This window comes from Poecilia reticulata, chromosome 6 (genome assembly GCF_904066995.2).
Source record: "Poecilia reticulata chromosome 6, P_reticulata-male-v2, whole genome shotgun sequence".
In the NCBI taxonomy this organism is placed as follows: domain Eukaryota; kingdom Metazoa; phylum Chordata; class Actinopteri; order Cyprinodontiformes; family Poeciliidae; genus Poecilia; species Poecilia reticulata.
In genome coordinates this window covers 825,592-849,502 of record NC_088835.1, presented here as the reverse complement: position 1 = coordinate 849,502, position 23,911 = coordinate 825,592, and the positions used below count along the sequence as shown (strand labels likewise).

General features: G+C 37.2%; 2 protein-coding genes across 2 annotated transcripts; both read left to right on the top strand.

The window, feature by feature from the left end:
• Positions 1 to 207: 207 nt before the first annotated feature.
• Positions 208 to 11,035, top strand: syt8 (synaptotagmin VIII). Its single transcript, XM_008410662.3, has 10 exons — positions 208 to 698; positions 2,276 to 2,341; positions 3,624 to 3,833; positions 5,744 to 5,907; positions 7,372 to 7,467; positions 7,614 to 7,781; positions 8,405 to 8,572; positions 8,842 to 8,959; positions 9,308 to 9,441; positions 10,291 to 11,035. Exons 2-10 carry the CDS (start codon positions 2,329 to 2,331, stop codon positions 10,552 to 10,554), a joined length of 1,335 nt encoding a protein of 444 aa, XP_008408884.2. The 5' UTR covers positions 208 to 698; positions 2,276 to 2,328; the 3' UTR covers positions 10,555 to 11,035.
• An 86-nt stretch (positions 11,036 to 11,121) lies between these two features.
• On the top strand, positions 11,122 to 22,491 carry LOC103465644 (uncharacterized). Its single transcript, XM_008410663.3, has 3 exons — positions 11,122 to 12,436; positions 13,602 to 13,786; positions 14,334 to 22,491. Exons 1-3 carry the CDS (start codon positions 12,349 to 12,351, stop codon positions 15,213 to 15,215), a joined length of 1,155 nt encoding a protein of 384 aa, XP_008408885.1. The 5' UTR covers positions 11,122 to 12,348; the 3' UTR covers positions 15,216 to 22,491.
• The last annotated feature ends 1,420 nt before the right edge of the window (positions 22,492 to 23,911 follow it).

The window sequence follows — 23,911 nt, the reverse complement described above, 5'->3', positions numbered from 1 at the left end:
ATGGATGTTTTCTGATCCAGGATAACTGCAGCATTGGTTCCCAACTGTTGATCCTGAAACACGGCTCTTCCAACACTGAGACACAGAGAAAGAACAGTTTGTATTTTATTAGTGGACTCTAAAAGATGTTAATAAAATAGATCTGTCTGATCCTATTGAATAAGCTGAAATCGGTAGTTGGTTGTTTTGTTTTTGTTTTTTTTAGAGCTTTCTTTGCAGTAGGGAGTAGAGGTTGAGTGTTGGTTTCCCAAAATGACCCCAAAAATGTGCACCATTGTGTCCACTATCTCTCTTTAAGAATGCCTGGTGCCAGAGCAGACTGAAATCTCTACGCAAGACTGAGTTTGTGCAAAAAAATTAGTAAACATGTTCGCATAGTTCATAAGCCACTAAAAAGATTCATTCTTATAACTAGGAACTTGTAAAAACCTGTGTAGCCAAAATATACAGTAACTGAGTTTAGCTGTTTGTTTAGCCAGTTAGCTGTTCTGGTGCTCTCATTAAATAAGAATTCCTGAAACTCCACCTGTGTTTGAACACTGACGGTGCAGGGTGAGGGTGTGGCAGCTGCTGCTGGCTGAAGTAAACACACTCAACCAGCTGAAGATGAAGGACCTCAGCAGAGCACTGACACTTTTAACTGTCTGAATTCATGAAGTAATGCAACAAAATCCCACAACTTGGAGCGACTGCCTCAGGTATTGTGCTGGTTTTATTTTTAGAGTCATGATTCTTTTGGTGCTCCAGTTCAGACTCTTCATTCTACTCCCTCTGTTAATCTGACTTTCTTCTTCTTGATGTCTTTCTTTTTGTACAGTGTAAGTGCAGACATGTTTGTAATTAAAGAGACATTGAGGATAATGTTGCATTAAAGTAATTACAGTCCATTAAAACAGCAGTACCTAAAATCTCTAATAGTTACTTTTCAAATCCAGAAAAACTAAAATTTCATCAGTTACACTTGTTTTTACATTTGACTAAAATCATTTAGTTTGACCTAATTGGTGTAGTTTACCACTATAATTGGAAGGTAACCCAAATAAAGATTTTTCTTTATATTTAGAATAGAATACAGCATCATTTGTTGTACCATAGTGAGAAAATTCAATTGGACAGATGAGCAAAAGCATATTTTCTTATTTAAATTGAATTAAAATAAACTAAATGCAACTTTATTAGGGAGATCATAAACTGACTTTAAAATGTTTTATCCTGCTCACTCATGGTCTTTGCTTTAAAATACCAAGACAACAGCAGTCTGTCAGTCCACCAAGTTACAGGTTCAAAATATAACACCAGTTAAACGTTTACACACGCTTCCTTTCTGAGTAACAGGAAAACACTGTTGACTTTCCATGCATGGTTTGTAGAGCTGTGGCTCCTGAACACGGAACCAACAGGAACATTTCAAATGATGGATGAGTGAAACCTCAGCACAAACCCGGCTCTTTGTCCAGAGTCCAGAGGGTTGAATGGATTTTCTAGTTTCATGACCGATCATGCCTGAAATAAAACAAATTAAATCAATGTGGAATAAATAAAAAACAGAAATTATTTTTAAACATTTCACAGACCAGTGAGAAAAATATGAAGCTGCATATTTATTTTGATCAGCTGACAGTGGAGGTATTTTGGCAACTAGTGTTTACAGATTATTTTTAAGCAAGCCACACTCTCTCCAAGCAGGAAAACAGGAAATGCAGTTTAGTTTTTTAAATTTTTAACGAGTTGCTCCTAGTGTTTAAAAATGGCTTGTTGGTACAGTTCCACTTCACAGCAACTGACCAACACAAAAAAAAAACATTAAAAAAATAATCAGAGAGAGACCTGACTGGTAACCCTGCACATTTTTTGTTTCTTTTTACATAAAACCACAAAATTATTCAAAATCTAGGCAAAACAAAGTCCGAAGAACCTCAGAGTGGATGCTTAGTGAAGACTTAGTGGGAGATCCAGTCACTGTGCTCAATCAAAGTGTGAAAGTAAGACGTGTCAAACAGAGTTTGATCATTTCATTTTTAGGTTTATCAGCATAATTGACCTTTTTAGAAGCCAGAGTTTCTTTAGCAGCTAAGAATTACACAAAGCAAACTTCTTTACTGGGATATTTTGTGATGTAATCTCCTGATTACACTTAGACTAAAGAGCATGACTGGGAGTGAATGCAGGAAGGAGACATTTCCTCCCTTTGATGAAAATGCTTAGACTCCTGCAGTTCAGCCGTTTAATGTCCCTTCCTTCCTTTTCACTCTGACACAACTTTTCTTTTACTCAGAGTTGGAGACCTCAGAAGCAGTCGTCAGGAAAAATGAAGATGTGGACTTATTTATGAAACCCAGAAGTGAGTATGATATTGAAGTTACTCCCTAGTTTTTTTATTTTTTTTTATGAAATACTGCTTCTTTCACAGGGGTTAGGCTGTATGAATAGAAACTGAGAAAATAGCTGCTAAAAAGTTAGAATAAGTTGGGTTTGTTCAATTAAAAAAATCCTAGTAGTTACGTTAAGTATTTTTTGTTCTCCCTTGAGAGGAATCAGTCTAGGACTGTCAACAGCTGGAGAGAGGAATACAAATTGTTTTGTAAAACCACAAACATAGACGCACCTGTTAACCGGGAGCAGAAGGTTTGAATGTTCCTCTGTTTTTTACACAAATAATGGTTAACTAAGATTTCAAGTTGTATTAATATCATTTGTAACATGTTAACAGACATCATCATATTTCATTCTTTCAAAGAATCACTCTGTATTACTTTCATATACTACATAATTTACTATTTAAAAAAAAATAACTATAATTTTAAAATATGGTGAGCATGAAATAAAAGTTTTATGTTAACAGGTTAAAACAGGATCTACATAATAAAAGTGAAGACTAAATGATAAATAAAAATGCTTTTTATTTATTTATTATTTGTATTATTCTCTTTTTTTGGAAGAAACTAGTTAAGCTGTCTATATTGCACTGTAATATGTTGGATTTTTATTTATTATACCTGGAGGGACAACAGATGAAAACTAGCCATTATGGCTAACTGGCTTGTGATGTGATGTGCAGGGTCCCTTAAATTAACAAAAACAAGAACTAGTTCAAAATCTTTTGATTAATTATTTAAAGAGTTTAGTTCTATTGGAATTTTATCAATGAATTGATCAGACTACAGGTTAATGGTTTGCTTGTAGTTGATTATTCAGGGTGGAGGCTGATGGCTGGAATTCAATCATGCATGTTAGCATGTATGGTGCTGGTTTTACCAAAGTTTTCACTTTTAAAGATGGCCATACGATTGCCACAACATTGACAATAAATAAATAATTAATAATTAATAAACAACCAGGAATCTTTTGTCATTTTTGCATACTTGAATTTTACTTGTAAACAATTGTAAAATCAGGTAAAAATGTGTGATTTCTAGTATGTCTCAGACAGTGAGATCCTAGATTTAAAGAGCCATGCTTTCTTTTCTACCACTTTTTAAATTATTTTTCTAATGATGGTTGGACTGCCCTCATTTAAAGACACACATGAATGAATTTATAAATTATTAAGGAAAATAACTGCCATTATCTTTTCTTAATGTGTGAAGCAGAGTCTTAAGTTTTTTCATATCTCTTGCTGTTAGACGTCTTCAAAATGCCTGCAGTCCATCAGCCATCAAGATCTTCAATTCGGGGACATAAAGCATCAAAATCATGGGCTCAAACGAAAGCTGGATTGTCAAAGCTAATAGTCACCAATCAACCCATCCACATCGTCTCCACCATGTCTACTCACAATGCCTCAGTTCATCCAACTTCTGGTTCCTTTGAAGACCTGCTGGACCACATTCCCTGTAAGTCACCAACCACCAGCTGCTCCTTATTCTTGTTTTATTACTTTCTCCTTTCAGACATGATCTATGCACCTGATGTTGTTTAACCATGCCACAACAATAACATAATTTAGAATTGGATGATCTTTGCAAACAAAAGGTTCATTCTGTTTGCTGGTGCAGATTCTTAGATCAACCAGGACTTGACAACCTTAAGTTGGTAATTATGAGAAAACTGGATTTCTTCTTGCTGTTGAAATGCACAGATTATGTGATTCTAAATGTAAAAGACATAACAGAACTTGTTTCTTGTACACATTTGAACACTCAACATAAAGGCTTCTGTCTGAACATTGAAGTAACAGGCTTACAAACTGTTGTAAGAACAAACACTATAAGAACCTTTAAAGTCACTGACAGGCAGTGGTGGAGAAAGTACTCAAAAAATGTATTTAAGTAAAAGTACAAATACACAGACAAAAATGTAAAGTAAAAGTAAAACTACCACATTAACATTTGTACTTAAGTACAAATGTTAATGTGGTAGTTTTACCACATTAAGTTTTAACATTTGTACTTAAGTACAAATGTTACTTAAGTACATTTGTACTTAAAAGAACTTTTTTACTTTTTTAAAAGTAAAAAAGTACTGGCTTTTAAAAATACTTAAGTATTAAAAGTAAAAGTACTTGCTGAATGCATTACCTAGTTGCTAATATTATTAAGCGTATCGATTGTATTTAATCTTAATACATCATTAAAATGATGTAGATTAAGCATGTTTTTATTATGTTTACTCTCTGTAACTATGCATCATAATTTCAGGGATGGAAACATCTGGTCTCCTGTGGCAAAAAAAGTGAACTTCACTTTTTTTGCCACATTTATTTTTAAAGAAATCCAACAGAAAGGGGATGGAAAAAAGGTGAGTGGGGGAGGACATGCAACCAAGGAGCCACGTAGCAGAGTTGTAGTCAAGACCACCTACCCAAGACCAAGACCAGCACCCCGCGCTACCTGACACAAAAAAATAAAGTTTTACCTATCAAAATTGCCTCTCAAATTGATCTGAAAGATCCACATTCCCATAAAACACCTAGATATTAAATACTTAGAGCTGAAATAAATGTAATCAGTAAAGATCCGTCCAGAAGAATCGGATCGTTCTTGAATGTCATATCAATGCAGACTTTGGTCACAGCGTTGTCCCATATTTGCGACACCTCAGTCAACACCTCCACACAATAATTCAGTGCATGAGTGACAACTTTTTTTTATCGCAGATGCAACATATGTGTCTCAGTCAGTACAGCTAGCTTTGCTAGCATCACGTCCACAGATCTTACCTTTCTTTAAGCTTTCCTTCAAAGTGACGCTAAAAGTTGGACGAATGTTTTAACGGAAAAAAAGCGCAACGCGACTTGGATGTAACGAGTAACGCGACAGTGTGTGAATTGTAAAACTGTCTGTGAGGATGAGTCAGGGCTGCAGAATAGGTGTTGGAAAGATGAAAACTAAGTCCACCTCCTCTGCTTGGTGTTGGCTTCTGATTTTTAACATAGGTAGCTTCTTTCACTCGTCTTTCAAATCAGCAGTCTTCCCATGTCCAAAACATTAATGTCTTCAAACAAGAGTCTCTTGTCCTTGAGATGAACGTTATACTGCTGGGCTTTTGTTTGTGTATTTCAAAACAGAAGAGTAAGCTCATCGGTTCAAGAAGTTGTGCTTCTGAAGGACAAGGGACAAGATTAAAGACAGCAATAAGCACAATTAGGTAGATTTGTGCCAGAATCAAACTTAATGTCTCTATTTGTGCAGCTGTTCTGATTATGATTTATAAACCTGTTACTTGCAACCATGTTCAGAACCAGAGAAGCCTTTTCACCACAAAAAACCTCAACCTGACTATTTTTCCATTTTCCATTCTGCAGTACCGCAATGGGCAATCTATGCAATCTTTGGACTGGGTGGCCTCATTATTCTGCTATGTTGCCTCTGCATCTGCATTAAATGTTGCTGCAAAAGGAAGAAGAGACAGAAAAAGGATCAGCAGATCCTTTTGAAGGGGTTAGATGGAAAAACAGCCACGGCTCTGGTAAGACAGGTTTCATTTAATACTAATCAGTGACAGTCAATACAGTTCATGTCACACTTTAACATAATCATGTGAGATGAGTGACATATTAAATTTTAAGTTTAATAACTTATTAAACTGTGTTTAATAACTTAATAAGTTATTTTAGCTAACTTATTAAATAATAAGTTAGTTGCCTCATTTGTAGTCTAGGGTCATTTAAGCACCCAGCCTCTTGTTTATAAGACTCATTGAAGTTGTTAAGTAATGAAAGTACTGATAAAATTGTATTTATGTTCATAAGTTTAAGTCAACTTCTCACAAGCCATTCTCTTAACATCAAGACTTGAACTTATTTTAGTGATCAGCGGATGTCAAAGAAAACATTCTATCTTTAAAAATAAATGGCACAGTTTTTAGGTCTGTGATGTAATTTAGCCAATATGCTATAGAGAGAGCATAGCCGAATGCAAGCCTGACAGACTTGAGGGAAACGTGAAAATCTGGAGAAGAAAGTTATCTGAGTGCAAGCAGCTGGCAGGAACCAAATTGGGAGATTACAGTTACTGAGGAAACCAACTGAAGGAAGTGGCCAAGCAAACAACAGGAAACGCAGAAATCATATGAAAAACCAAACAAAAATAGCAATACAAATATCAACAGCTGAGCTAGCAAGAGAAGAGCTAGCTGCTTCAAAAACACAAAACCAGAAACACACGAAACACAACACTCAACCCGACCCAAAATAAACATAACAAACTGCAAAGATACTTAAAGCATCATATATCATTATACAAATTCTTTGATGTAAAAAAATATAATATTGTGAGGGTGTGCTTTATTTAAATAAAAATATGTGTTGTATATTGAATCTTAATAACTCTTAGCTGCTTAAATTTTTTCTCAAAACTCTATAATATATGAGTTATAAATCTATGGTCACTTTAGCCACCACTCATCAGTCTGTCCATCTAGCACCACCTAGTGGTGAAATGTAATTCTCTGCTATCACAAAGCTCATCAGGACTCAACGTGATCACAATCAATCAATCAATCAATCAATCAATCAATCAATCAATCAATCAATCAATCAATCAATTGGGGTAGCAAACTTTTAAAAACCATAGGATTTCATATCTGAGAGTGTCTGAATGTTTTACTCAGTGCCGTCCTGTTCTCTGGCTGAACAGGCTACGTGACTGTTTACAACACTTTAAACGATTCTGTCCATATCTCTCCAAATGTGAATTCCTTCATGACTTTTCAGGCCAGGGTGACCTGTTTTGTCACACACACATTCTTTCAGGTCAGAATGACCCGGAACATTACACTCACACATTTCCTGACTAAAATTGCACAAACAATATAATTATTCCCCTACATAAACCCTCCCTCTGTCCCCATTCCACTTGGAATTCTAACCAACTGAGTAGAGAATTATCTTCATTTCCACGCCCTTGCTATTTTTCTTTGCTCCTTTGACAGGCTCAGCCAGACATGGAGGATATTAACTACGGTTCAGTCAAACAATATAGAGGAAAACTACTTTACTCTTTGGAGTACAACGCCACTTTATCTGAGGTACTTCAGTTCGTAGATGTTTACAGTGAAGAGTCTGTTGAAAATATACATTCATGATTAGGTCTTATCTAATCTTCTTCTAAAACTGTCTTTAACAGCCAGTTTAACAAAACCGTCGTTTTATTTTCTATTTCGTTCTTTAACAGCTTACAGTGGGGATCAAACAAGCTGACAGCCTGAAGGCGATGGACTTGGGCAGGAGTTCTGATCCATATGTCAAAGTCTACATTCTCCCTGACAAGGCCAAGATTTTTGAGACGAAAGTGTTCAAAAACACATTAAACCCCTTCTTCAACGAGCAGTTCACCTTCCAGGTAGAAGGTTCTAGTTAAATATTTGTTCAGTGTCATGGCAACAAGCATTATGTTACAACAGCAAAAACCTGCTTTTTAATATTTGATCCCAAGCAAAATCTCAGTTCCACTAGACTTGTCAGAAAGAAAGAGCAAACTACTGTGAGAACCTTCTGACTTTGAAGAAAGATAGAATTGTTTCTGTCTTTATCTCATTTATCGAACATGAATAAATTTGGCAAATCTAAATGAACAAAAACAGGAAAATCTTAATTTTATTTTAAACAGATGGGAAAAAAGGTTGTGCCTTTGTAACTATCTGGTTCCAACACATTTTCCTTGATTGGAAACTAGATGAACATTTCTGCAGAGTGCAAGGGAGATTAATGTGACCAAGTGATTAGGGTAATGGTAAGGAGACCTTCCAGAATCAGAACTCCTGAGTAAATACATTTAACTCTGGATCTGAATCATTTGTGCCTGTATGTTATTGGTAATAAATGTCCATGGTGTATTTCAATAGCATAGTGTTTTAAAGTGTAGAAAAGTAGAAGATATTACATAAGCTGATGCGTACATTAGTTGAAATAAGTCAGAAAGAAACAGACATCTTTCTTTTTTTAATCCGTTTCCTATCTCTGCAGCTATCTAAGTCTGCTCTTCAGAAGTCCACAGCCGTGATGAAGGTGTTCGACTTCAACCGCTTCACCAAACATGAGATCATCGGCGAACTCAGGGTGCAGCTCTGCAACATTGACCAGAATCACGTCATCGAGGAGTGGCAGGACCTGGCGAAGCCCGCCAAGTTTGAGGTTTCATTTTCTGACGCTTTTTTCTCAAAAGAGAAAAGTAGGAAATTAAAAAAATAGAGCTAAAGAAGAGCTCTATTTTTTGTCAGCCATGTAAAGCGAGTCATTATACGTACATAGATTCACTACACACAGTGAAATATGATTAGCCTTTATTCAATGCATGTTAAATATGGTTTCAGCACTCAGTTTGTGTAAAAAAAAAAAATAAGTGTAACTAAAACTAATGAAAACACTTTCAGAGTTCGTTGTGACTTTTTTTTGTGTTGCAGGAAGAAAACTTAGGGGAGATCTGCTTCTCTCTGTGCTATGTTCCAACAAGCAGCAAGCTCACCGTGGCGATCCTGGAGGCCAAAGACCTAAAGAGCATGGACCTGGGAGGAAGCTCAGGTACAACTAAACATATTCACCCTTATTATAATCTACAATAAGTAAGCTCTGATATTGTTGACAACAGCCTTTTATAACACTTTTTGGAACATGTTAGACTTTAACAAATCAATATCAAACCTATCTTTCAGTCTCAGCAATCTCCCTGTTTTATGCATTCATGCTAAGGGTTAGTGATTAATTCATAGCTAATTAATCACATTTTTGTGTAAGACCAGCTTGCTGACGTGTTTCTCTTCCAGCGTTGTGTGTTGTTCAGGGACAGGAACAATTTGCCAGCCATGACATGTAAAGAGATTTGCTGGTACCAGAAATTCTGATTTTCTTCCACTTGTTTGTTTCATGTAGATCCGTATGTGAAAGTACAGCTGACTTTGAACAAAAGGAAGTGGAAGAAAAGAATAACATCTATTAAGAAGAAAAGTCTGAACCCCTATTTCAACGAGTCCTTTACTTTTGATGTGTCACTGGATCAAATACAGGTGAGAATAATTAGTTTGGTTCAGTAATTTCTAATATCATTGAAAGGTTCATTGAATTCAATTCAGTTCACTAAGTGCAATACATGACATGGATTAATTACACACTGACTGATGTTTGCTAGTCTTTATTTTTGTTGATTATGATGACTTAATGCTTACAGTTAATTAAAACACATTTAAGCTTAGAATATTGATACAGATCAATAAAATAACATTCTTAATGCAGAAATGTTAGGTTAACGAGAAATGTCTAATGCCTGCTTAAAAGTTATATTTATTCTGACAAAGCAGCCTCACTGCTCACATACCATAATTTAATGAATATAGCTGTATTGTAAAACAGTCAAAAGCACTGAGTTTCTTTAGCCTAAAAAACCCCCAGGTTAGAGTTGCTTTTGAAACATCAGGAATGAAACATTAATCAACATTCAGAAGTGTAACAATGCCACTTGACAATTGTTGACTGTGTGTTTCAAAACTTTGTATGTTTTTGTGTGTATTTTCATGATGTAAGGCTCTTTGAACTGCCTTGTTGCTGAAATGTGCTATACAAATAAACTTGACTGATTGCTTGATAGATATATCACTGCTGACACCAGTTATTCCTAGATCTTTGGACTTAGAGTCATGTGGTCATAAGGTGCCTGGCTTTTTTGACAATAGCTATCCACACTATTTTTGATAAGTCCCATCTTGATTCCATAATAGTTTGAAATATTGACTTTTTGAGATGCGCACAAAGCACAATCAGCCATGTAAATTTGTCAACATTGCCAAAAGAGTCAATATCAAAAATAAGGGCCCCATTTATTTGCTGTTTCTCAGTGCTGGTCTTGTTTTTGTCTTCAGAGGGTGAACCTGGTGATCTCAGTTTGGGACCATGACGCCATGAGCAGGAACGACAGCATGGGAAAACTGTTCCTGGGCTGCGATTCCACAGGAAATCAGCTGAGGCACTGGGCCGACATGCTGTCCAACCCGCGGCGACCGGTCGCTCAGTGGCACAGCCTGCTGTCGGCTGAGCAGGTCAACGCCAGCCTGGGACTGAAAAAGAAAATCCCTGTTCCCAACAAATTTAAAGAAAATAAACTATTAAAAAAACATTTTAAATAGACAGGAAAGTATTCTGAAAAAATTATTTTCCTGTGTATCAGTAATGTTGATCACACTGTAGGATATGCATGTAGGACTCACATTTGGGCAACAAAATTTGATCACAGTAAGAATACCTCAACAATTTTGTAATATCATACTTTATCCATGTAAAAATACCCCTGGTTACATTCTCGTGTAAAATCTGTGCAAACCAGAGTTTGGATTTTGAGAAAATCTCCTTAAATAGTTCATCAGGTCAAATGATGTGTCTGAGTTATGAAGCATGGATTTTTGGAAGCTCACCCAGATTTACCGATTGAATTCACATTTCAAGCATTCATGTCTCCTGAACGCTTTCACATTTTATGAAGGTACGGCCACAAACATTAATGTATTTCATTACGGTTTTATATAACAGCATGATTGTAAAGAGAAAGCAAAATACATTGTTTTCAATTATATATTTTTAGTTTTTATAAATAAATAAATGTAAAAAGTGTGTCATGTATACTTTGCTGAACCATGTCTCCTGTCTTTGGAATATGTCCACCATTAGTGTTTTGAAAAGAATATGGAGAAACGTCTGATGCAGATGTTATGCATAGTGCTGATGCCAAACTGATGGCTTTATCTCTCTCTCTCAAAATGTGACTGGATAAACAAATGGAACTCAGAGGAAACTTATTTTTGCTGGTTTATAACCAAAATATTCTGTTGCTTTTCAACAATACTTAGGGTACTTCAAGCTTGTCTTGTTTACTTAGAAATAAACCTCCAGACCAATACAATTAACGTTTCTCCCTTTTCCAACTTATCCTTTTTGTTTGGTATAGTCTGCATTTGTAAAATACAATTTAAATGTGTATTTTTCATAACGTTGAGAAATACCTCTTGTAACAGTTGATATTTCTGGTTGCTGCCATATTAAATCAGGGTAAAACTCTCTGAATGTTGAACAAATATATCGCCTTTAAGAGAAGTCAACTCTGAGTTTATTAATGTTCATAATCTGTTAGTTGTTCTTTATAAAAATTTTGAATAGTTTTGATAAGTAAATATTGTCGCCTTCCTAAAATAATGGCCTATGTCATTTTTTGTCAAAATTTCTTTCTTTTTTTACCTAATTCTTTGACAATGAAGAGGTGGTGATTTTATTATTATTATTATTGTTGTTGTTATTATTATTACTTAATTTATTTATTTATTTTATTTTATCATTTACTATTACTTAGGCCATTATTTCAGTCAGGTGACAATATGAGACAATATTTTTTATTGCAGAGTTGGTTTTTATCTTGCATAAAACTAACTTAAAAAAAAAATCCAAATACAAGCAACTAATAAAATGAGTGCTTCCAGGTCAATTTTCAGGTTTTCTATATTTTCATTGTTTTCTGCGGGGTTTTTTTTCCCCCTCGCACCCAAACAGGATTTACTCAACATCCTCAAGGACGCGTGAAAAGTCAAATGTTTTTTGGTCCTGTTGACTTTCCATATCCACCAACCAGCAGCAGTTAGCTGGTGCGCATTCTGCCCTCGTTCCGCAGCTGGACCGATATAACCGCTTTATCCCTCATGTCAGCCCGGGCTGCTGGTGAGAATGTCTTCGCTCATTTTAACCCGAATTCCTGAACCGCACTAGCAGACTGACACAACTCCCAGAGAGTTAGCTGTGTGTTTGGCTAGCAGCGAACCGAGCTGCTAATGGCTGAAGCGATGTTTGTGAGATGCAGCTGAAGTGCTGTTCGGCCTGGCAAAGATGACGTTCCAACCGAGCCTCGGTGATGTTCCTCTGGCTGCGGTTGGCGGAAGATGGACACCGAGGACGGGTGGACACCAGAACTGACTGCTGACGAGCTTCGAAATCCGAGGGTGCTTTGCAGACACGATGGGAGAATCGGTAAGCGGGCTGTTCTGTGGTTTCTGAGTCGGTTCCCAGCAGCAAGGTGACCTATCACACCGACAGATGTTGGAGCTCATAGCCTGATCCAGAGCTGCAAGTTCATCACGATTTCCTCGGCCTGAATGAAAACACACAAGTTTCTGAACGAGTCCCAGAGCGTGTTTTAATATCTCCTAATATTTCATTTGCTTAAATGAAAACGGAGTTTATTATCTTAAATTCAACTAATGGTCAGTGATTACTGTGATGCTGTTCACACCTGGAGTTATTATCCTCCTTGGACTTGTGATAAACCTGATAGTCATTTTACATTTGGTCAGTGAAGAGAGGCCAACTGTAGCTCAGCTGATGTTTCTGTAAAATCCATCATTTATTCTGCTTCTCCTGATGTTTTATTGCTACATGATGCATTATGTTTTGAGGATTTATTAACAGCCTGTCTGGAGGGGAGAAACGGTATGCTGACATCTTAACCTTAACATTTGGAGCCACAATACTCAATAACTGCCAGATCTGTTATTATTGTGAGAGAAAAAAATATAAAAAACCCCAAAACAGATAAAAGCGAAAATCCTTCCTGAACCAAATATTCCATGCTAATGTGCTACATTCTCAAATTGTTAAAAAAATGTTTTCTACATTAATACCTATTGTTATCAGATCCGTCTAAAGTTTTTCATTTTATGCTTTCAAAATTCAGTATAAAGTTGCATGTTGTCCACTGACCATAGCTGGTAGACAACTGCATGTACGGTATTCTGATTCATAGCTTGCAACAAGCAGCTGTGAAGAACAGTTTGTAATGTCAGTTGACATATTTAACTCGTTTAATACTCTACACTGCTAAATTCTTTAACATGTGGATCAGTCACTTCTGAGTTGCTCTTATGTTTTTTGGGGATGCACCGATTGCATTTTTCTTCCCGATCACCAATAACTGATCTTTCAAAAGCCTGACTTGCCGATTCCAATTTTGGCCAATACCAGTTTGAAAAGTTGCTAAATATCGCAACTAAGTTACAACAGCGGAGTAACTATCGTTAGGAAATGAACTGCTTGTCATTTCTAAGTTTTCTCACTAGCACAGCATTTTCATTTTGATGAATAAGGGTTAGGGCTGGCTTGTCCTCACTGGCTGACATGTATGTTTTGTGTATTGCAGGTTCTTGTCCTGATCTAGCCATGAGTAGGAGTGAGCACACTAACGCCAGGCATGTCCCTGTGGCCCTCACTCCTCAGCTCCCCCTCAGAGCCCATCGGCCCCTGTGCGCGTCGGTCTCCTCCGACAGCAGCGGCCGCTTCAAGGCTCTGGAGACTGAGGAGTGGAAGAACAACCTCAAAGCTCAGGTACAGACAATAAACAAAGCTGGTTTGGTTTTCCTTGGAAAACAGTAAACCTGGACAAAGCAAACCAAAAAACTATAAACTGTAAAAATTCTCATTAGGATCTTACTAATATGCCAGTCTGTTTTTTTTTTTTTACAGGAATATCTAAACTAAATAGACTATTGTGAAAAGTTCACTATTTTTTCTCATTCAATTTAGAAAGTAAAACTCCATAAAGAAAATAAACTCCACACACAGAGTGAAATATTTCAGTCCTTCATTTCTTGCACTTAGTTGTTCATGGCTTCCAGATTACAGAGGAGGAGCTTTGTGCAAATGGGTGGAGCTTTGTATGAGTGAATGTTTAGGAACCCCTAATGGTTGCCACGGGAGATACAAGGATTTCCCAAACATGCCTGAAAGAATTAAAACAAAACTCCAGGTACGCTTTTGATGAAGGAATAACATTCTAACATAATATAAAGCTCAAAAATGGCCACACAGGACCGCTGGCAGCAGAATGAAGAATTTTGACTGGATGTTCATGTTCGTGTGTGTGTCCTTCCAGATGGAGCTGGCCCACAGTGCAGGAGCGGCCAGCAGCACAGGTTCCCTAGAACGAGCCTCCATGTTCTGCGCGTCGGCCTCGGCCTCTCTGTCCAGCCCCGGCCCCTGCCTGCCCAGTCCCCCCGTGGAGACCCTCAGCAAGAGCAAATCCTCCAGCCGTTTCTCTCTCTTTTCCCCTCCGTGGAACAGCAGCTCTGAGTCCGACTCCAACCCACCGTCCCGTTCGGGCTCCAAGAAGCTGCGCAACTACAGCAGGAGAGCGGCCACGGGGCCGGCCGGGGCCCGGGTCCCCGATGTGCCGGAGCCCAAACGGAGCGGCCCCGAACACTTCCAGTACTCTGAGCCGGTCATTTCCCGAGTAACAGACTACATCTACGTGGGCAACCTGAACGCGGCATACAATGGCCGCACGCTGTGCCGCAACAACATCGACAGCATCATCGACATGAGCAGCGCGCCCGGAGAGCCGGCCCCTTCCCTCAGCCTCATCCCCTGCACCTGCTCCCGCGGGTCCCGGCACAGCTGGTCCCGTCTCAAGGTGGACATGGGGGACATGCCAGACACGCGGCCGGCTCTGAAGCACTGCTGCTTTGAGGACATCAACGAGTGCATAAATGCATCCACGGAGAAGAGGAAGCGCGTGCTGGTCCACTGCCGGGACGGATTCTCTCTGGCGCCCATGTGCATCATCCAGTACCTGATGGTGAAGCAGAACATGAGGCTAATTGCTGCTTATGAGCTGCTGAGAGCCAAGTACCCGGTCAACATCAAGGAGTGTCACCAGAACGTTCTAGTGAGTCTGGAGCGAGCCCTGTGGCCCGGCGGGGAGGTGGACCCCAAGTGCTTCAAACAGGCGCTGTCCCGCAAGCTGGCCTGGACATGATGGCCTCCCCCGCCCCCAACACACGCACACACCTTCATCACTCCCCCGTCTGCCTGGCTGCTCCTTCTGTTGCTTTCTTTTTTGGGTTGGTACATTTTCCACTGAAACCACCACGGGCAGCTCTACTTGTCCTTCTAGATATTACTGCAGCTTTTTAAAATTTATTTGGTGAAGAGAAATCATTTCCATGTGTTTCTTTATCAAATATTTAAATGGATCTGGTAACAACAACTTTGAATGCAAATGCTTAACAATTTGCTCTACACTTAGTGTTTCGCTCTTTCGTTCACATCTGGCTTATATTCAAAGTCTAAGTGGAGGTGCATCAGACGTGTCAAAATTGCTCTAGCCGTTGTTTTCCATTGTCGGCCTATTTTGTCTGACGCATTAGAAGGGCTTGATGCGTCAAACGGTTCAAATCGCGCCATGATAGACGCTTGAAATGTGTCGCGACGGGCCATCAACGTGCCTCCACATAGACTGAATGTAAACCACCCACATGAACGCACCATTACAGCCAATATAAAATAAATAATAAAGAAAGTGAAAGTGACAAAAACAATATGTTGACTACCTTGGTCAAACATTTAAAAAAAATTGCAACAGTCGTTCTTTCAGATGGTTCAGAAAGTGCGGTTGGGAATTATAAATTCAGGGTTTCCGCCAGAAAACTTGCACTACTGTGTTTTCTAGTTAGAAATGTAGAGTTGACAGGAAATTTGAAAATATCACAAGGTCATATTTTGTTATTGGTATCCATTACTAACAATACCTAAACAGCAACTATAAAATATTAAAAAGGCAAGCATGAAAAAAACCCTATAATAAATAAACAAACGATGCTTAGCCTGGTGGTGGGGGTCTGGGGGCAGCAGTAAAGCCTGGTGGCTTTAAAACCCTGAAATATAACGTAAAATAAGCAACAGGGCATGACGTCGCTCAGGGGGCAAAACATAGAACTACACTGAATAGATCTGCCCTTATGGTTCAGGCACATTGTGACAGATAACTAATCTAGAGTCTTTTGTTAAACATCAGAATTGATACAAATGTTGACGTTGGACTTTTGCATCTCTAATTGTGACTTTGTTCTCCCCCTTTCTGTTCAGGACCAGCATCCACAGCTGCTTGGTTCCACAGTGTTTTATCTGTAACCTTACAGTGAATTTATGTTCCCGTTTCTGTTCTGCATCAGTCTAATGTTCTGTTTTTCTACATCAGGGTAAAATCTTTCGGTGAGCTAACTCAGGAGACTGTTGATGTCAAAGCAATGTGGCATTCATGTTGTTCTTTTGCGACATAGAATATAGGGAGTTTTCTGTGGTGAAAACCAAGGCCAGGTTCAGACTCTGATCTTGGATAACTAAGGTTATGCAGATGTGCAATTCATTTCAGACATTAGAAGGAGAGATTTTGGACATAGTCAGCATGCCAGTGATTGACCCGTTAGTTATTTACTATCTGGTTCTGACAATGTGGATCAGTGGTTCCCAACTGTTTTTGCGTCAATTTTGTTAAAACCTTTAGCTTGAAGCAGTGGCTAGACATGATAACTTTATTTAGAAACTTAAATCTGGGATCACTATGAATGATGCTGAGCAGAAAGAAATTTGACAGTTCCATATTTATTTTTGGACACTTGGTAACACGAGTTACATCTTTTGCACTCTAATCACAGGCATGCATTTTTATTTTCATTTGAATTACTCTCCATAATAAAATTTTAATTAAAGTTTTAGTTCTATGAAATAACATATTTTAAAAAAATCCAATAACATTTTTAAGCATGAAGCAGGAGACAATCTATGTAGCAGACCCCTCTTTAAATGAAGGAATTGGCTTTACTGATGAATAGGTTTATTGGGAGTAAACCTTGAGATTCACCGCAAGAGCTGTGTGTACAAACAAAAAACAGTGTAAGCTACAAACAATGCCGTAACTTTTGAACTAAAAATAACGTTCACGACTAAAATATAAACTTTGACTCAAAAAACTAAACCAGTATTCTTATACAATACAGAAAATTTATAATTCCGATAGATTGATAAAAGAAATATCCTTATAGACAAATAAACATACCATGTGCCTCTATAAAAAGGGGACCGCTAATAATGAGATACATTTTGCTAATGCTGTTGCAACTTGTCTTCCGTTCTGTTGTTAAGCCGCCATTCTACCATATAAACAAAGGAAGCCTGTCTTATCAAAATAAAAGTATCAGGTTAAAACCGGAAGTCAATCAAGTATTATACAAAATAAAATTACATAAATGCAATAAGTGCAAAAAGAGGAATACAACAAATGGTACAACAAATAACCCCAAATAATGTAGGGTTTGTTACAATCTATGTGCTGGTGATGGAGTCAGCTAATATTACAGGTCATTTGAATAATGCTGCATGTAATCATAATGTTTCTAATCCACTTTTTGACATGTCGGTCTTTGTTTTCACACGAGCATACTAAATATTCACACCATTTCATCCCTTTTATTGAGTTGCTAAAAAGTGTCAAGAAAGACTTGCCATTGGTTCCTCTTTGTGCATCAATTTTAATAAATTATTTTTTATTAAAGCCAAAACAAGAAGGCAGTTTAGAGAATTAAAAAAGCCTTCCGGCTTTTTCTTTGTAGCTCTTCTAGCTTTCTATTTTGTTGACTTCCTGGTTGCGTGTTTGGGGTAATTCAAGGAACACTGACGACTGATGCAATACTATTATTGTTTATAGCAGTAAATCTTAAACCTCTTGTGATGTTTGTGTTTGTGAAAATCTAATTGAAACTATTTAAACCTTGCATACATGTGTGATGTGATCGTACACAACCTCCTACTGGCTGCCAGGTTTGGAACCACTGACTGTAACAACACTTCCTACAGAGTTCACCTGTCTAGTTTTAACAGAAGAAGTAAAATCAACAAATGATGTGAAGCTTTTTATAGCACAGCATCAGCCTACAAAGATTTCAACTGGGAACGGCACTGAAGTAAAACAGCTGAAACGCCCTGGGCTGTTGCCCATATCAGAAACCGCCACTGCCCACACCAACTTTTGTTTCCATGCTATGCATGGAATGAAATGTTACAGTAGCCGCGTTTCCATTGACTATGTAATAGAGCAATTTGACTTTTCGATAATAAATTGGAATCACAGCAATTTTGAAAAAACTCAATTTTAGCTAAAAAGTTTTGGCGCTAGGATGCGGTGGTTTGTTGTTGGCTGTATCGAAATTGGTTTATTTCACAAAACTGCAACGGAAGCATGATCTTTGCATCACGAGTCATGAGCAACAACCACTGGTGCAAACCACGAAGAAGACGACAGACAGTAGTTGGAGGATGATGGCACAGTATGGTTTTTAATGACGTGAACAAACTGATCCACATGTGATTCTAATTGTGCTTCTTATGTAATGGAAACACCATAATTACAAAATTGTGATTTTCTGACATTAGCGGAGCATTAAGAAAGTTTTGCACACATTTGTAATGGAAACGCAGCTAGTTTGAATCTCACATTATCTCACAAGCTGAAATCTCACTCCAAAATGCTTCAGGTTCTGTGTGTGAAAAGTCGGACAGAATTTATGACCCAGTCAGTCACATTTCACCAACTTTATGACCACCGTGAGCCCAGATGAGTGATGATCCTATTTGGAAGTCAGCTGTTCTTCCTGAAATCTCTGGGTTTGAATTTCATTGCGCTTTGAGTTGCTTCCACACCTAGCTTTAAATATTTCACATGTTGCGTCTCATTGAACATGTTTTATTTGTTGGGCCTGTCTTTGTCTCCTGATGGAAGATGTGTGGTCTGACCCATCCTCTGTGTGTCACGATACCAGTTCATGTGCAGCCACTTCCTTTCTCCATGTTCCACGTTTGGGTTTTGCTCTGTCTGTGCTGATAACTATTTTCTGTTTAATTTTTACTTTTTAGTTGGATTTAAATCTATACCAATATTCCAAACTTCCATATTAATGTGCAGTAACCAGATTAAGGCAATGAATCAGCAATCTAGACTTGCTACTGTTGGGTCACTTCCTATAATGGTACAAATAAGTTCTACCCATTTAAATGCTATAGTTAAAAAAAATGTTTTCTGTATTTATTTTTATTGGGATGTAGTTTTCCACAAATGTTTCTGTTTTGAGTTTATCTTTAACAAAGGGTGAATTGATGATCATATAAACCTTTTTTTTTTTTTTTTATATAGTTTTGACCTCTTAGAATTAAAATAAGATGATTTTAGAACCTGTTCAACACAGAGCCACTGCAACACTACTTTAAACCTTAGAACTTGAAAGCAGATGCACTAACTAAATCAGATGCACTAACTAAATCAGATGCACTAACTAAATCAGATGCACTAACTAAATCAGATGCACTAACTAAATCAGATGCACTAACTAAATCAGATGCACTAACTAAATCAGGTTCTTATTTCTGTCTGCAATGTAGGTTTGAAAGTTGTCTTTTTTAAAATCAAATTTCGGCACCAATAGATCTACTAACCTTGACAGAACATAAATCAAGATTTGCATTTTCTCTGCTGTGAAAGTCTAGTCTATTCTTTATAAAATGAAATTTACTCCCCAATATATGAAGTAATGGTGTTTAAAAAGAGACCAATCAAAAGGAATATCAAACACAAAATAACAGCAAATCAGCAAAAGAATACAAATACCTTCTTTCACAGGTTAGTGTCCCCTACAGGCCTTATGCCGAACTGCAAACTGGGCTCAATATTTGCAGACGATGTATTGAATGATGTTTTCAAAGTTTAAAATTCAGGATTGATGCTTTGAACTAGGAGTGGACCATATGGACTTAGAAAATCATTGCAATATTTTGTGGTACTCTTGTGATAACGACAAAAATGAATTAGAAAAACAATAATTGCCTCTTGTATGGCTGTGAATGCATGGAACAGCTTTCAGAGCGGCACAAACATGGTTCTTGGAAAACATTCCCCTTTGAAATCTGCTGCTTCTTAAGATTAAACTGCATGTAGTAACTGCATCAAATCAATTTTCTGATATTTATTAGAAGATATGAGTTTGTGCCCCCGTGGAACAAACTGTGGAGACAATCGTAAAAATAACTTTAGTGATAATACTGTCAGTTTTTTCACATAATTAATTGATGTGAAAGAAAATGCTTGATCAAAATTATACATAAGTTTTTACGATAAACAATACAATAAATCCCCACCTCTACTTTAAACTTCACAAATGTATTTCTGACCTCTGCTGCATTTCTTTGTCTTCACAATAATGTTTGTGCTCTAAAATTCTCTTGGAGAATGTGGACAGTGTTGCACCTCCTGCACCTTTTATATCAGCTTAAGTTTTTTTAAGACAGACTTTTTTATTCACTCAGATTCCATCATTCTCATATTTCAGCTTTGGAGTTTTTTATGTACAGTTTTTAACATTTGTTATCTGTATAAAATGATGTTTGCAGCAGCAAAAAGCTGCTGGGTCCCGTAAAAATCAATATTCATCATTATTTGATGTTTCACAGCAATAAGTGGCTACACATCATTTGGTATCTTGTAGTTTAGATCCTTTTTTATTTTTTAATCAAAAATAGTATTTACCACATGCACAAAAATTGGGCTTCAGGTACTTTGGATCCTGATGATGTCACCGTCCATATATGAAACTATCTCTGTTTAACAGAGAGCCATGGCTGAGGCAGCTGTTTCTTTGTTGACAAAAAGTGCTTTTATAATTGCTCCAAAAATAGTGAAAAGGCTGGTAGTTTATATATTTTTCATACTTTCAATATTTATTGGTATAGTGGCTCTAAACTGCAAGATAGAGCCATGGTAGGCAAGTACAACACTGGGTTACAAAAAATATGTTTTGGAAATTGTCTGTATTTTTAACTGAATTAGGATTATTTTGCACCGCTGAATCCAAAAATGACATCCATTTTTCGCATTCAGGTTTTTATTTTAATTTCCTTTTGAGAAATCTGATCTTCTGACTAAATTGATGACATTTTTGTGATATTATCAGTTCATTTCTGTTAATATATCTCATCCAAAAAAGGTTTTAGGAGAAAAATATTGGTTTTATAACATAATGTATTAATTAATTGTCACAAACTTGGACTTCTGCAAATTGTATAATAAACACAAATAAGGGTAAGTACATGTGAATTGAACATTACGTCTTCACTGTGTAAAATTCTCTGTTTCTTTTCTGTCCTGATGGAATCTCTCCTGCTCATCACTCGTTGATCAGATTCTCAGGAAACCAAGATTTTGATGCTCATGTTGCTCCGTAGTTCAGAAAGTTGACCTGTTTGAGCAAAACCAATGTCATTTTTGGATTCAGCCAGTGTAATATAGCTGCTGCATCACCGATGTGAAATTGTAGCTGAGGTTTTTTTTAAGACCCCTATCTTTATAATATACCAATAATTAAAATAATGACTTGCTAAGGCCATAAGTTAAATGCAATTTAGTAATCGCCAAAGAAAACTTTAATTTGGTCTGAATAACAGAAAAATCAATGGAGCTGCAGCAGAGTTCACCCAAGTTTTTATTTATTTATTTTTTAAATATGACTTATTACAGTTTGGTCAGGACATTATGCATCTATTCATATTTATATATCTGGATCTGATTCTTTTATTTTAATTTTTTTTATCAGTGTTTAAATATCAGACTTGCACCATAACAGGAAACTGAATTATAATGACTACATGAAGGTATGATATTTTGTATTTTGATTTTGCTTGAATCCTAATAGTTTGTATTTGCTATATTTGGTCCCTATCAGACGGTGTCTCTCTAAGCACATCTGTCATGTGAAGGGTGCGGCTGTAGTGAAAGTATGGTGCCTTTGTTCAGCATCGTTTTGTATGCCCTGTGGTGACATTTTGCACAATTTGTATGAATTTAACCTCTTGATATCTTGTACAGAAACGATGTCTATTTCTGGATGTTTTATTTGGATGGAAGGTGTCCATGTGACATTTGAGTGATGTGGTTTTTGTTGTTCTCTTGTGAAAGCCTGGTAAATGAGCAGATGTTGAAATACTCTTGCAAAGCGCTCTGAAAAAAAAAACAAGTGTTTCGGTGTCTTCTTGTTGTAAATGATGCACATCATTCCAATGCTAATCTGTTCTCTCAGGTGATTTCTTATTGGCCCACAATGTTTTTAATGAATTTGATGTTTTAAAATGTGAAGCAATGCATTTCTCATTTTACTTTTCCAAAGTTAATGTTAATTTATATTGTTAAAACATTAAAATGCTGTTGTACACCACTTTTTTTGTTGTTGTTGAAGTCAGGCAATTTAAAAGTCCAAGATAAAATTGAGCTTAGATTTCTAACATCCATCCATCTTTTTTATTGACACCCTTTTCCCTCAGTGGGGTCGGGAGGGTTGCTGGTGTCCATCTCCAGCTAACGTTCCGGGCGAAAGGCTGGTTCACCCTGGACAGGTCGCCAGTCTGTCGCAGGGCAACACAGAGACACACAGGACAAACAATCATGCACAGACACACTCACACCTAGGGGCAATTTAGAGAGGCCAATTAACCTGACAGTCATGTTTTTGGACTGTGGGAGGAAACCGGAGTACCTGGAGAAAACCCACGCATGCACAGGGAGAACATGGAGACTCAATGCAGAAAGACCCGGGCCAGGAATTGAACTCAGAACCTTCTTGCTGCAAGGCAACAGCTCTACCAACTGCGCCACTGTGCGGCCCTAGATTTCTAACATGTATAAAGACATTTTTAAATTATTCTTACTGTGAAAATTCTAAGTGGGGATGGAAAAAAAAAAAAAAAATATATATATATAGTTGCCATGCTTATTGCTGAGAAACTCTCTGTTTCCATTGACTGCTACCACTTCTGGATGACAGAGGGACACCTCTAGAACAGAACCAGAAAGTGGCAACTAGATCTGATGTGTAATTTCAAAATAAAAGACTTTCGAAAAAGTACTTTATATCTTTTTCCCTCTAAGTTGCCGTGCCCATTGCTGAGAAACTCTCTGTTTCCAGTGACTGCTACCACTTCTGGGTGGCAGAGGGACACCTATAGAACAGAACCAGAAAGTGGCAACTAGATCTGATGTGTAATTTCAAAATAAAAGCCTATTAAAATAGTAGTTTGTATCTTTTCTCTCTTAAGTTGTAGAGATGTCAAATGTCAATATTTTATTCGTTATAGAACATAGATTGCAGATCAAAAGTTTAATCAGAGTAACTGCAACATTTTAAAGTAAAAATATGTTGATTCAAAAGTTCAGCGTCTACAAATCCCAAAAAAGTTGGGACAAGTAGCAATAAGTGGCTGGAAAAAGGAAATTGAACATATAACAAACAGCTGGAAGACCAATTAACACTAATTAGGTCAATTGACAACATGATTGTGTATAAAAAGAGCTTCTTAGAGCGTCAGTGTCTCTCTGAAGCCAACATGGTAAGAGGACAGAGGTGTGACCAAGTCACTGTGTTGCAAGTCTCAAGTAAGTCTCAAGTCTCTTTCCTCAAGTCCGAGTCAAGTCTCAAATAAGGACGGTCAAGTCAAGTCTCAAGTCAGGAACCTTTAATTTCAAGTAATTTTGAGTCGTTTTTATTTTTTATTTTTTTAGAATTTGCAATTATACATAAAATTCAAATAATAGACCATTTGTTCTTTTTAAAATATGTATTTATCTCAAATGATAGAACA